Below are 15,581 nucleotides of genomic sequence, written 5' to 3' on the forward strand. Positions count from 1 at the left end.
AATAGTTGGCATCATGGCAGCTACACCCACTTCTTGTACACAATCTATGTTTATATATTACATACTTCCCCCACAATGCAACTCAGGACTTCCGGCATGCTCACTCAAATTACGTCTCTTGATGACATTTATCAGACTTTTACGCAGCTGCCTCTGCAGCCGCAAAAGGCTTTATTCATGTTTTTCACAAATGCATTAGTACTCCCCAAGACAAAACAACATCACGCTATTAGACAATCATATGTATGAAGCACATTTCTCAGTGTAACTCAGTGTTATTGTGGTCATTGCTCTCCCACTCATCAGCAATCACTGGGATGAACTTTGGTATTGTAATGCTATTACTGTAAAAGAAAACCATTACAAAAATGACAATTTTTCATTGGAAACATCCATTATAGTTTACAGACTGTTGTCCTTTGATCTGCTGTACCTACGATTGTTGTGTGTGCATACACGTTTCCTGAGCAAAACGGGATTATTGGCAACAAAGTGGAGTAGAATGAACACCAGAAGTGAGTTTTGGATGTTTTTACCCCTAAAGTCATAAAGAAAACATTTTCTGAAAATAAGAGCCTCTTTATTCAGTCACATATGTACAAGTTTATTGAACAGGTTGACAAAGGATAACGTCTTTGCATTTATGCCATTCCAGGTGTTAAATTACATTGATGATGCAAATAGTTTGACTGCTGCTAATTAAACAGTCATACAACTAGAGTCACATGCATTAAAAAATACATGACTTTGAAAAAGACATGGGTTCAGGATGCCTGATACATTATAGAATAAGAGGTCAGGTTTCAGTGTGAGGCCACATCTTCTCATCAAACATTTGTACATCAACCATCAATGTTTTGATAAAGGTTTAAGACTGGGAACAGATCCCAAAAGAGTAAGAAATGTAGCAAGACCGGTTAGTCAGAACTTTACACTTTCTCCATGCATTTAGACACAAGTACAGAGGCAGTATGTTGGTTTTTTTCCTTCCATGTTAAGTGATCTTTACTTGGTGCTCAAGCCTAAACGAATGAGCTCATCAAAAATGCGGCAGTTTTGTATTTTAAAAAAACAATTAAATGTCTTGTGGTTTATGCAAACCTGAGGGTTAGAAAGCCAAAGATGAGGACGATTTAATAATTCATAGCTCTGACTTAACCAAATCGGACTGACATCACTCCACAACAAAAACAAAGAACAGTTCAGACTTTTATAGAGTATTTTTCGGAAGAATTCAACCTAGATGCTTTTACATTATCAGTCAATCAGACATGTTAATGTAAAGTACACAGTGCTGCAGGGATAACATATTTTTGTAAACCAGCCCAGAAGTTAACTCTGTGGCAAACACAGTAAACATTTTGTTAGCAAGATAATGTTCACAAAAGAACACCTTAAGTGTAAATGCATTGCCACAAATAAAAGGTTGAAAAATTACCAAACTACACTGACTAACTGACTTCAGCATTACCACTGACCCGTACTTCAGTGTGGTGATGATTAATGTCCCCAACAATGTAAAAGACATAAGCTTTACAATTCGCAGATGCACGATGTCATAGAATAAAACATGAAAATATCTATAATATATATATTATATATATAATAATATATACATGTGTGTCAACCACAGACCTTTTTTCAGACATGTAACAAAACCTTGACTTCCCAAATTCCCGGTTATAGGACTACTTTCTGCAGCACTCAACATAAAAGTATCCGATTTAGTATTCAGTAAAGTTGAAAGCTTATGGCCGGTTATTCGGCAGATTAAACACAGCCATATAGTTAATAACCAAAGGGTAAAGGGTTGGGTCGGACATGTCAAGCAGATGAAACAAATTTGGCTTTCACAATTCTGCAAATCAGCTTGATAAGTTCTCAGTTCTCATACTTGTCATCAGTCTTGAGCGTGTGGAGGGTCTGTTGAGGCTCGTTGTTTTGTAAATCCTTGATTGCTTGAAAACTTCCCTAACTTTTTTCTGGAAGTTCTTCCCTACGATGACGTAGAGGATGGGGTTAAGAACACTGTTGAAGAAGGCAAAGTACATGAAGATTTGGTTGCACAATGCCACGATGGTCTTGATGCTACACCCGCTCAGGACATCAAATACTATTAACCATCTTAGCATCTTTACCAGGTAAAATGGCACCCAGCAGATCATGAATGCCAGGAGGACCGCCAGCACCAGAGTGGTGGCCTTCTGCTCCGTCTTCAGGCTGTGTAATCCTTCAGTTATCCGGTTTTTCAGAGTTTGAATAATCCTGAGAGTGTAGAAGGAAATAATGGAAATGGGGATGATGAAGCCAGACGTTAACAGCATCACATCAAACAGAAGAAATGTTTTTTTATCTGGGTAATTAAGACGGCATCTAGTAACATTTTGGTCAGGTATATATTTTGCTTCCCTGTAGACGAGAGTGGGAACACTCAGGAGTAAACTGAAGCCCCACACCAGAGCACAGCAAAGTTTGGCATATTTTGGCCTGCGCATTCTCTTGTTGGACAGCGGGAGTACCAGTGCCACATAACGATCGATGCTAATCAGAACCAGGAAGTAGATGCTGCTGTAGGTGTTCACGTTGATGGAAAGGGGGACCAGTTTGCACAGGGAATGAGGTAAAGTCCAGTTGAATTTATTGGCTTCGTACACAGCCCAGAAGGGCAAAAAAGCCATGAGGATAAAGTCAGCAGCAGCCATGTTGCTCAAGTAGATCTCAGCCACGGTGCAGGCCTTCTTATGAAGGCAGAAAACCATCAGGACAAACGCATTCAACACGAGTCCCAGCACACTGACCATCAGGATGTACACTGGGATAACAGTGAATTGCCATTCATTGTCATAATGGGCACACGTGGAGCCATTTGTGTTGTTTTGGTCTCCATATGTAGCTGCAGTGCTGTTGATAGCAGGGATGCTACAGAGAGTCAGAGGAACAAGAAAAACCATTAAAACAACAATTTAAAATTCAACTTTGACATTTTCTTCAAATTCAAATATACACAACCTTTCCCTGGAATGATTGTGACAATGTGATTTATTCGCGATAGATAGTGTATATCTTCTCAAAACTTTATTAATCAAGGTCTTCCAATCATGAAATGAAAATGAAACCACAATTAACCCTCTGAGGTCTATGATCAGAAAAAACTAAGTCACATGGAGCGCTGCTATCAACTTCACTCCAAAGTACAGACTTGAAACTTTCTCCTAAATTTTGTTTGACATTCCTAGGTCATGTAAAACCAAAGATATGATAGTTTTAATTTGATAGTACAGTAATATTTGAGCGTTTTTGTAGCTCTCTGTGTAATTTCGCACATAGTTTGTTTTGAAGAGTTGCAGCTAATAAGGGGAAAAAAGCCTATAAATATACATGTTTTTATGGGACTTTTTTGTATATAGTTTTATTATATTTAAATTTTACCTTTTTATATGTTCATATTTGTATCCTATGTAAGTTCCAAAACAGTTCATTGAGCATATTTGTGGTTTTTATTGTACTAAATAGTATAATTTTTCAACTCGGATTTTATGATTTTTTGGCCCAATATGTTGGGCCAAAAATTAAAGTTAAAATGAGAAAATAATCATCTTAAAAAAAGATCTAAGAAAAAGATCGTATAGGTGAAGAAAATGGATACCAAATATGGGTATAGTAAAAAAAAATGTATGTAGTACATGAAGGGCAAAATCAAAAGTGGGCCACCATGTACACTGCAAAAAAGCCAACTTGTATTTTTTGGCCTAAAACAGTGATTTAAGTTGGTAAAACTTGGAAATATAAATTATTGACATTTAGGGCAATAATGTAAATTAGCACAACAAAGGAAGCCAGTTGTATGCTCAAAAACAAGTTGGTGAGTTGTTGTTACTTATATCTTTAAGTTTGGGTTCACAACAAGGGACAATAGTTCTGCTAACTCTTATTTCTCTGTTGTGAAATGCGGGAAAGCGGTGAAATTTGGTCATTAGCGAAAGCAAGCGGCTAACTGATGCTAGCGGCTAACTGATGCTAGCGGCCCTGCTTGTTACAGCTACAAGAGTAGCCATTGGTGTATCAATGCTAACTCAAAATTGTGCTCGCAACATTAGCTGACATTTCATAGCGGCATTACAATCGTGCAAATTCAGCACATTGCAGAAGTTAGCAGAAGTAAGGATTAAAAGTTATTTCAATGTACAATTATAAGTTAGTACAACTTACAGTTGAGTTGACAAAGATCTGAATTCAGAGTTGTGCAAACTGAAAAACAAAACTTAAAATATTTAGTTTAATTGTCCAACTTAAAATTTTATCGAAGTATGTTGCCTTGAAATTTTGAGTTCACCCAACTTTTCTTTTTTTTGCAGTGTAGAATATTGAGAGACACTGAACACTGAAAGTCAGTGGTTTCTGTTGAGTGACAGGACACACTGTACATCAGTTCTGTTAGAGTTAAGGTATGCAGTTTGCAGAGAAGTGGATTGTGAATAAAGATAGGCAACATTAAGTCTCAACATGAATCAGTTTTGCAATGGTGTTATCTGGCACACTGCTCTCCAAATTACACACTAGCTGCAGTTTTTTATGAGAACTCAAAGCCATGAGGGTCTTTTACCCTCATGGCTGTTTTCAGTCTGGTCAGGTACCTCCAGGGTATGACCATGAAAATGTGCAGTATTGTCAATTAATGTCCTGTTTCTGCTGCAATTTTATTAATTAATTTTTTGCTTCAAGAGACTATTGGAGTTACATTATAAGGTTGTATGTTACTTATTAAACTGATGTTGGACTGCTTTGATTAGATAAAAATAACAACAAATAATTTATACTTTCTCGAATGCACAAAAGAGAAAAAAAAAATCATGAAAATGAATAAAAATGTAGGTACATGGGCGATTAAATGTTGCAGCAGGTTAATGTGTTGTTTGTTTTAACTACTTTATCTACTGGGCAGCAGATAATTTCCATCCAGGGATCATTAAAGTTGTATCTTTAATTCTCCATCATGATTTATTCATTGATTAGAGTTTTTATGATAGTATATAAGTATTTGATTTTTTCCATTTTTCTACCAATTTAAACAAGTACCAGAAAAATGTGCTTTAGTAGTAAATGTGCTTTGTTACTTTCCACTCCTGACTGTTATTTATGCAATTCAATTCAAAGCATATAATGTGTTAAAGGGTGTTTTCTCTCACTCTTACTGTTGCTGATACAGAAATATAAAAAGAAAACAGGTTTCAATACTGGTCATACCCATCTCACTAAGCAGCAAAGCAATCTCATCGTCTTTAAACACTGAACATGTTGAAACAAATACAATGAGAACTGCAAGACCGGGACACTGTCATTTTATAACAACTTACAATTCCTGAATTTATAACCCTTTAACCCGATATATTTTAACCCTTTTTTATTTGTACTCACCTTTTACAGAAAGTGTCTCCATACTGTAATTCACAAACAGTGCTATAAAGCACACTGTTGAGTTGTTAATATTCTAACTTCAGTGACAAATGGTAAAGCGTAGAAAAGTAATATAGAAACCAAATAAAGCTCATGCATACCTTGTAGTTGGAAGAACCATCGCTCCTGTCCAGATACACAACACTGTTGCAGTACTTCCTCTACTGTGCTCTGTGTGTCTCTGACTCACTCTCTTAAAGGAGAAACCGATTTCATCACATCAGAATCATTCCTTGGAAATATCACCTCGGGCCGTCCTTCTTCGTTCCTTCACTTCAGTCACAGTTCATCTCCAGGCTGTTCATGCTCATTCCTGCAGTTCTTAATCTCCCACTCAACCGCCTCTGATATCTAATCAAACCACTTTTTACACTTCTGCCTCTCAAACACTGGCTGCTAGATCGGTCTTTACATTTTCTGCGCTTTATCTCGATTTCCTGTTGTCGACCCTGCCTGGCTGATTCCCAGTAAACTCAGTGTTCTGTCCCTGACTTTGATTTGTTGCCGACCCTGCCTGTCCCTGATCTACCCGTCTCGTCTGACCCCCAGTTTCAACGCTTACTGGTATCCTCTGCGCTGCAATTGGGTCCTTACACAACCCATTACAACCTGTAGTTGTTTGTATTTGTGTCTACAAAATATATGGATGAGGAAGACTATAAAGTTAAGACAACTTAAGTTGTAAATGTAAAACCAAACTAAACAAAATTGTGTCGAGGGCAAACAAAATAGTGGGACGTCCCCAAAAGTTACTAACAGAAATTTACACAGAGAGGACAATGAGGAAGGCCAGGAAAGTTACAGCAGATCGCTCCCACCCACGAATCAACCAATACGAGCTCCTGAAGTCCGGGAGACGTTACAGGGTCCCACTAGCTAAGGGAGCCTTTAAAAAATCTTTTATCCCCAACGCTACTCGCCTCCTCAACTCATACATCAAGTGAGTGTACTAACTTTGAACTGCTCTTAATTGTCTTTTTCTTTTCTTATTCTATGTTTCTATTTTGTTTGATTCATCTTTGTTCCCCTATTTTTCAGTACTTTTGTGTTTGATTAGTTCGCTCATTTGTTTGATTAATTACCTCATTACTCCTCTTATATTGTGTTTGACCAATTAATTTATTTTAATTGTGATTTGGGTTGATTTGTTAACGACTATACTTTTCATTTCAGTTTTTTTAATGCAATCATTAAAATTAAACAATTCAAATACAAGTTCAAATTCAGCCCATACAAAGCTTCCATGTTAGCCAGGAACATAATTATCTTTTTTTTTTTTTATCCCAGGATTTTGTAACCCATTTTATTTATCACCCAGTTTTCCCTATCATGATCCTGGGCGCCTATTATGATCACGTTATTCCCACCGGTCCCCCCCCCCCCCCCCCTTTTTGATGATTATGTCCATCATCTCTGAGAGCTTCTGCTGCTGCTGCTCCAGACTCTCTTTGGCCTCCTGCAGTCATTTGTTTGACTGCTGATTCTCCAATCGCAGCGATTTTGTTCGGTCACACAGCGGTGACAGCGTCCAAGGCACTCAGGTTCGTTAACCTATAAGCAGAAGACAGTGTTCCAGGTACAAAAATATTATTTTTATTTCACGCTCCCTTAGCTCCTTCAGTTCAGACCCTTGATGTGCATCAGCCACCAACGGAGAACGACTCTGGACTCCATATTGGATGCCGAACACTGCAGGGACAGAGTTACTTCAACCCTTGACTCCCCCTGGCAAACCCTCACGTTCCCACCTGATCGCCTCACCCCTGACCTCAAGCAAAGTAGCAGTCGGCTGCCTGCGCACAAACTGTTTCAACTCACGACGGAGAGCACCGTCAAGAACATGCTCCGTGAACTGGTGTAGATTGTAGCAGGATGATGCCTGCTGCAGTGCATCTCTGAGAGCTTCTGCTGCTGCTGCTCCAGACTCTCTTTGGCCTCCTGCAGTCGTTTGTTTGACTGCTGATTCTCCAATCGCAGCGCCTCCAACTCTGCAATTTGCTTTTGTTCAATCACACTGCGGTGACAGCATCCTGTCTGATCTTCTCCAGGTCTAGATAGACACAATGTGTCGACCGCCACCATACCTGCAGCCGGTAGCAACGGGACGAACGGAAGTGAGACGACCAGGAAGTGGGCGTGTCTCGGTCCTCGGAGTCAGAGGCCGTAACTCTGCCTGCCATCTGCCTTTATAGCAGACTCCTGGCAGTGATTGGCTGCTGAGAGCCAGGTAGTTAAGGGAGAAGGCCACTGCAGCAGGCATCATCCTGCTACAATCGTAAGAGAGGAAAGTTTATGCTGCCTGAAAACTGGACTGTAGACTGCTTTACCCTTCTCACTGGCAGGTCACACTCCACTATGTGTGCACTGATAACTTTGGCACATCCAGACTTTTAATAGAGTTTAACAGTAGTGGGTTGCTGACTACTTTATTGGTTGAAGTTAAGTGACTGGCACCACAATGCACTAGGCTTGGTGTTGTTACTGTTCAGTAATATGTAATTATGAGAAGGCACTAGAATGTGTATTAAACTTATAATGTTGGTCAGTCCTGTAATCGTTGATCAACAACTGATCACATGGCACAGATAACAGCAAATCAGCTGAAGATTTGGAGGTGATAAACGGAGGCCATTTCTGTCTCTGCAGGGTACTTTTCCCCAGCCAAAGGTATCTTTTTCGATATGTAAACATTTGTGTCATGAGCGTTACTAGAACACCATTTAACAGTGAGCAATGGTGTTTCAACTGCACAGTTAATGTGTTTCCTGCAGGCATATTGGCTTGCTTTGCTGTGCTGTGCTCCATGTTATGGCATTTATATGAGTGCAGACCACCAGAAGCTGGAAGTTGAATTTACCGGACTGAATTTAGTGAGTGATGGTTTCAGTCATTTTTATATTTTCTGGTATATCTAAGTTACCCAGGAGCTCTGTTGACATAGGCTTAGTTAACGTTAGCTACAGCTTGATGAATTGAGTCATTGAGCACAGCGAGAGAACATAACGTTAGCTGCTAGCCAGCTAAAGCTCCGGTGGAAAATGATTAGCTAACGCTAAGCTAGATATTGTTACTGAAGTTAGCTTCGAGCTTGTAAAGCTAACGGTAAATCACAGAAAAGAAACACTGGTTATATTGCGTCTTTCTAAAATCTCTACAACTTGTATTTCCAGGACGTGTGGATGCGATTGAGGTGAGAGGACTGGCAAGGCTGAAGGTGAAGTGGTCCAACTTTCTATCAATAAGGCTAAACTAGAGACCTTAGTAGCAGTGGTGTAGTCTATGTGATACGCAGGTATACGCCCTATATACTTGCTAGATTTTTTTTTCATATTTCCACTTGATGCGCAAGCATACGTAACAACGGCTCTCAATCAACTGGCAGTGGTCAGCAGGCCAAGAAACAGACTGCTGAAGGAGAGAAGAGGGCAAGGCTGAGACATGTAGCATCACTGGTGCTCCAGGCAAAAAAAAAGGAAAAAATGATCACTATCCCTTGAAAAGTGTTTTGATTAGGGCTGCAACTAACGACTATTTTAATAGTCGACTAATCACCGACTATTGAAACGATTAGTCGACTAATCGGATACTTATTTTTTTTCTCTTAAATTTAGCATGAAGTTGCTTTAAATATGTGGCAAATGATAATAAACACAAGAAAGATGGGTACTTAAATGAAAAAAGCATCTTTTATTCAACAATTCAGCCACTGATTCATGCAAAAAATAAATAAACCTCTGTCCATTTTTTCTGGACAGGAAAATGTGTTTTATAAAACTGTATTTCTGCTCCATCAAGTGGGTGGAACTGGTTCTGGGTTCTGGATGTAGTCTGGGTTGAACTGGGCTCACCTGTTGGAACCTCATATCACAGACCAGCACCAGTACTGACTCAGTGAGGCGCCTGTTGCTGCTGCACATCTGCTTCTTCTGCAGAAAGGCTCCATGCTGGCTCTCTTCTTCAGACTGCATGCATTTAATCTAAAATACGTTCGTCAGACATAACGTTAAAGCTCTCTTTTAAAGCGAAAAAAATTGCTTATAAACGAAACGTATCGGCTGAATGTTACTTGAATCTTACCGAGGCGAGTCAGACTCTGTTTGGTTCAACTGCCCGACGTGCTTTCTTTGTAACTGCTCGTGCATCGCTGAGGTGCTGCCGTGATACGCAAGGTCTGCTTTGCAAACCTTGCAAGTCATTTTTTTATTGGCCATATCCAGGCTAAAGTGCTCCCAAACTTTCTAAGTTTTGGTACGCGTAGCTGTGTTGGACGCCGCCATCTCTGTGTACGTTACCGCTCGGCAGAGATTGTAATGAAGTGAGATGCCTCACTCTGTTGGAAAAACACATCTGGCGACAATAGTCGACAATGGAATTCATTGTCGACTGTTTGTATTATCGATTTTTGTTGACGAATCGTTGCAGCCCTAGTTTTGATTGTTGTTCTTCACTTTCTTCTTTTTATTATTATTTGTATTATTCTTCCAGGGCATAATTTAGAAACTGTTCAAATTTGTATTTGTATTTCTTTGTACAAATGTTGAGTCTGTTGTTATTGTCATTATTGTGTGCCTTTTTAATTCAATGTTCAACTCAGTACAGTATTTTTTCAGAACCTGTGCTTGGCTTATTATTGCATCCACTCAACTCATTTGGCTACTGTGAAATTGGCAAAGTGAAACTTTGGTTCTAAATCAAACAACATATTTTTTTTCTGGCATGCTCTGTCTGCAATTACAAATTGCATTTCTAATTGATGGTATGTTTCGATAATGGTGGAAAACACTTATTAGGTTGGTTCCCCCCCCCCCCCCCAAAAAAAATGTAACTGTAAATGTTAGACTCAGTGACAGGCTGGCATGAAATGGCTTGCATAATACTTAAACCCCCAAACCCCTCTTCCCCCATGTGCACCCAGTTTGCAAAAAAACAACACAGGAGCAGGGGCCCTAGAGTCCCCCCACCCCAGAGACCACGTTGCCCCTCGCGCATCCTTCTCACCTTTTTCACCCCTGACCCGTTTTCATGCCTGATATTACATAACCCTGATGTTAATAAAAATTCCAAAATTTGACATGGGGCGTTTATTTATTTTTTTCAGTGTAGCAGCACTGTCGTCTATAAATGTGGTGTTACTAAAATAAACTTGAGACAGTTGGCTTTTCATTTTGAATTACCAATGCACCTTGCTTGCCAAGGAAGCACTACTGTAGCTGATAACTTGGGTTCCTCTTCCATGCTCCAACCTTGCATCGAAATATGATCACTTCTGGCTCCAAATTACACAGATGGCCCCTGCAAAAAACTTGAGCCTTTCAAACCCTAGTCCACAAACCAATAGTTGGCATCATGGCAGCTACACCCACTTCTTGTACACAATCTATGTTTATATATTACATACTTCCCCCACAATGCAACTCAGGACTTCCGGCATGCTCACTCAAATTATGTCTCTTGATGACATTTATCAGACTTTTACGCAGCTGCCTCTGCAGCTGCAAAAGGCTTTATTCATGTTTTTCACAAATGCATTAGTACTCCCCAAGACCCACTTGCCAAGAAAACATTTTAATCCATTGCAACAACATCATGCTATTAGACAATCATATGTATGAAGCACATTTCCCAGTGTAACTCAGTGTTATTGGAGTCATTGCTCTCCCACTCATCAGCAATCACTGGGATGAACTTTAGTGATGTAATGCTATTACTGTAAAAGAAATGACAATTTTTCATTGGAAACATCCATTATAGTTTACAGACTGTTGTCCTTTGAGCTGCTGGACCATTGTTGTGTGTGCATAGAAGTTTCCTGAGCAACAGGGGATTATTGGCAACAAAGTGGATTAGAATGAACACCAGAAGTGAGTTTTGGATGTTTTTCCACCAATAGTCATAAAGAAAACATTTTCTGGAAATAAAATTGAACAGTGCATGAAAATAGACGTTTTGTCCTGTAGTTCCACGCCTTTTTATAGACCCTATTCTGAACTAGACAGAACTCTTAACTTCATCGTCAAAACTTTGCATTCCTTATAAAAAATTAAGAGCCTCTTTATACAGTCTCATATGTATAAATTTATTGAACAGGTTGACAAAGGATAACGTCTTTGCATTCATGCCATTCCAGGTGTTAAATTACATTGATGATGCAAATAGTTGACAAATGATACACACAGAGGTTGTTTCAGCAACAGAGACAATCATTCACACTGAGAGAGTCATGACTCTGACTTCCAATAATAAATTTACTACAAAGCAACAGGTTGTAAAGATATGCAAATGTAGGAGGCCAGTCTTTCATGTTAGCCTTCTGAAGTCAAAGCAGGATACACAAGCTACAGTTTTAGATATAGACGGAAGAGTATGTGGTTAAAAATATTGCAGGCTGTTTAACATTAAAATATTACAAGAGAGTAAGAGCAACACCATGTAACAGTACACAGAAACACATATCTACAAACATGCACACAGACAGACATAGAACATCTTACCATTATAGTGTCATATTAACACTTTAAACAGTTGCTATTACAGAGACACAAAGCCTGTTTCCATCTCTTATGGAAATTACTTCCGTTAGTTTAGTTTGCAAGCATCACTAAAGCAAAATGATGTAATGCTGTTTGATCGGAAATTCTACATAATTAAACAGTCATACAACTAGAGTCACATGCATTAAAAAATACATGACTTTGAAAAAGACATGGGTTCAGGATGCCCGATACATTATAGAATAAGAGGTCAGGTTTCAGTGTGAGGCCACATCTTCTCATCAAACATCTGTACATCAACCAGTGTTTTGATAAAGGTTTAAGACTGGGAACAGATCCAAAAGAGTAAGAAATGTAGCAAGACCGGTTAGACAGAACTTTACACTTTCTCCTCTTGGCTAAAGTCCAGTCCAGGGTTTTATGTTCCACCCAGAGCATGCAATCAAAGAAGGAGCTCAAACCTCAAAGTACTGAGAGCTTATCTAAAATGCATTTAGACACAAACATAAATACAGAGGCAGTACTAAACGAATGAGCTCATCAGAAATGCTGCAGTTTTGTATTTTAAAAAAACAATTAAATGTCTTGTGGTTTATGCAAACCTGAGGGTTAGAAAGCCAAAGATGAGGACGATTTAATAATTCATAACTCTGACTTAACCAAATCTGACTGACATCACTCCACTACAAAAACAAAGAACAGTTCAGACTTGCAGGGAAAACATATTTTTGTAAACCAGCCCAGAAGTTAACTCTGTGGCAAACACAGTAAACGTTTTGTTAGCAAGATAATGTTCACAAAAGAACACCATAAATGTAAATGCATTGCCACAAATAAAAGGTTGAAAAATTACCAAACTACACTGACTAACTGACTTCAGCATTACCACTGACCCGTACTTCAGTGTGGTGATGATTAATGTCCCCAACAATGTAAAAGACACGTGAAAGCTTTACAATTCGCAGATGCATGATGTCATAGAATAAAACATGAAAATATCCATTATATATAATATATATAATAATATATATATGTGTCAACCACAGACCTTTTTTCAGACATGTAACAAAACCTAGACTTCCCATATTCCAGGTTATAGGACTACTTTCTGCAGCACTCAACATAAAAGTATCGGATTGAGTTTTCAGTAAAGTTGAAAGCCTATGGCCGGTTATTCGGCAGATTAAACACAGCCATATAGTTAATAACCAAAGGGTAAAGGATTGGGTCGGACATGTCAAGCAGATGAAAGAAATTTGACTTTCACAATTCTGCAAATCAGTTTGATAAGTTCTCAGTTCTCATGCTTGTCATCAGTCTTGAGCGTGTGGAGCTGGTGCTGAGGCTCGTTGTCGTGTGAATCCTTGATTTGTTGAAAACTTCCCTAATTTTTTTCTGGAAGTTCTTCCCTACGATGACGTAGAGGATGGGGTTAAGAACACTGTTGAAGAAGGCAAAGTACACGAAGATTTGCTGGCACAATATCAGGATGGTCATGATGCTACACTCTCTCAGGACATCAAATACTGTGAACAATAATAGTATCTTTACCAGGTGAAATGGCACCCAGCAGATCATGAATGCCAGGAGGACCGCCAGCATCAGAGTGGTGGCCTTTTGCTCCTTCTTCAGGCTTTGAGGTATTCGGTTTTTCAGAGCTTGAATAATCTTGAGAGTGCAGTAGGAAATAATGGAAATGGGGATGATGAAGCCAAACGTTAACAGCATCACATCAAACAGAAGCATTGTTTCTTTATCTGGGTAATTAAGACGGCATCTAGTAACATTTTGGTCAGGTATATATTTTGCTTCCCTGTAGACGAGAGTGGGAACACTCAGGAGTAAACTGAAGCTCCACACCAGAGCACAGCAAAGTTTGGCATATTTTGGCCTGCGCATTCTCTGGTTGGACATCGGGAGTACCAGTGCCACATAACGATCGATGCTAATCAGAACCAGGAAGTAGATGCTCTTGTAGGTGTTCACATTGATGGAAAGGGGGACCAGTGTACACAGGGAATAAGGTAAAGTCCAGTTGAATTTATTGGCTGCGTTCACAGCCCAGAAGGGCAAAACAGCCATGAGGATAAAGTCAGCAGCAGCCATGTTGCTCAAGTAGATCTCAGCCACGGTGCAGGCCTTCTTATGAAGGCAGAAAACCATCAGGACAAACGCATTCAACACGAGTCCCAGCACACTGACCATCAGGATGTACACTGGGATAACAGTGGTTTCCAATTCATTGTCATAAGGAGCACACGTGGAGCCATTCATGTTGTTTTGGTCTCCATATGTAGCTGCAGTGCTGTTGATAGCAGGGATGCTACAGAGAGTCAGAGGAGGCAAGAAAAACCATTAAAACAACAATTTGAAATTCGACTTTGACATTTTCTTTAAATTCAAATATACACAACCTTTCCCTGGAATGATTGTGACAATGTGATTTATTCGCGATAGATAGTGTATATCTTCTCAAAACTTTATTAATCAAGGTCTTCCAATCATGAAATGAAAATGAAACCATAATTAACCCTCTGAGGTCTAGGATCAGAAAAAACTAAGTCACATGGAGCGCTGCTATCAACTTCACTCCAAAATACAGACTTGAAACTTTCTCCCAAATTTTGTTTGACATTCCTAGGTCATGTAAAACCAAAGATATGATAGTTTTAATTTGATAGTACAGTAATATTTGAGCGTTGGTGTAGCTCTCTGTTTAATTTCGCACATAGTTTGTTTTGAAGAGTTGCAGCTAATAAGGGGAAAAAAGCCTATAAATATAAAATTTTTACCTTTTTATATGTTCATATTTGTATCCTATGTAAGTTCCAAAACAGTTCATTGAGCATATTTGTGGTTTTTATTGTAGTAAATAGTATAATTTTTCAACTCGGATTTCAATGATGTTGATAAAGTAGGTTAAAATGAGAAAATAATCATCTTAAAAAAAGATCTAAGAAAAAGATCGTATAGGTGAAGAAAATGGATACCAAATATGGGTATAGTAAAAAAAAAAAAGTATGTAGTACATGAAGGGCAAAATCAAAAGTATTCAAAAACGGCCAAAATAGGCTCAGACCCCAGATCCCCTAACCCTAACCCTAACAGGGGTTTGTGTCTGAAAACAAAATTATCCCAACTTTATGGGCGACCGTGTACACTGCAAAAAAGCCAACTTGTATTTTTTGGCCTAAAACAGTGATTTAAGTTGGTAAAACTTGGAAATATAAATTATTGACATTTGGGGCAATAATGTAAATTAGCACAACAAAGGAAGCCAGTTGTATGCTCAAAAACAAGTTGGTGAGTTGTTGTTACTTATATCTTTAAGTTGGGGTTCACAACAAGAGACAATAGTTCTGATAACTCTTATTTCTCTGTTATGAAATGCGGGAAAGCGGTGAAATTTGGTCATTAGCGAAAGCTAGCTGCTAACTGATGCTAGCGGCTAACTGATGCTAGCGGCCCTGCTTGTTACAGCTACAAGAGTAGCCATTAGCGTATCAATGCTAACTCAAAATTGTGGTAGCAACATTAGCTGACATTTCATAGCGCCGTTACAATCGTGCCAATTCAGCAAATAGCAGAAGTAAGGATTAAAAGTTATTTCAATGTACAATTATAAGTTAGTACAAC

The 15,581-nt window shown here is 38.9% G+C and overlaps 2 protein-coding genes across 2 annotated transcripts; both read right to left on the reverse strand.

Annotated features, from left to right (window-relative positions):
- Nucleotides 1-1,865: 1,865 nt before the first annotated feature.
- On the reverse strand, nucleotides 1,866-5,611 carry LOC131987704 (B2 bradykinin receptor-like). The gene is made up of 2 exons (XM_059352553.1): nucleotides 5,556-5,611; nucleotides 1,866-2,919 (listed from the first exon to the last, which is right to left on the reverse strand). The coding sequence occupies exons 1-2, from the start codon at nucleotides 5,573-5,575 to the stop codon at nucleotides 1,866-1,868; spliced, it is 1,074 nt and encodes a 357-aa protein (XP_059208536.1). The 5' UTR covers nucleotides 5,576-5,611.
- Nucleotides 5,612-13,223: 7,612 nt separating this feature from the next.
- On the reverse strand, nucleotides 13,224-14,291 carry LOC131988356 (B2 bradykinin receptor-like; the record flags this gene model as incomplete). Its single annotated transcript, XM_059353481.1, has 1 exon — nucleotides 13,224-14,291. A coding segment is annotated over one exon (1,068 nt), but the record flags the coding sequence as incomplete, so codon positions are not given.
- Between the last annotated feature and the right edge of the window lie 1,290 nt (nucleotides 14,292-15,581).

This window comes from Centropristis striata, chromosome 16 (genome assembly GCF_030273125.1).
Source record: "Centropristis striata isolate RG_2023a ecotype Rhode Island chromosome 16, C.striata_1.0, whole genome shotgun sequence".
Lineage (NCBI taxonomy): Eukaryota > Metazoa > Chordata > Actinopteri > Perciformes > Serranidae > Centropristis > Centropristis striata.

Excerpts from the sequence above, each read along its gene's own strand:
- LOC131987704 (XM_059352553.1), bottom strand. The coding sequence starts at position 5,575 with ATGGTTCTTCCAACTACAAG. Across the intron at positions 2,920-5,555 it reads ATGGTTCTTCCAACTACAAG|CATCCCTGCTATCAACAGCA; the intron begins GTATGCATGAGC and ends GACTCTCTGTAG.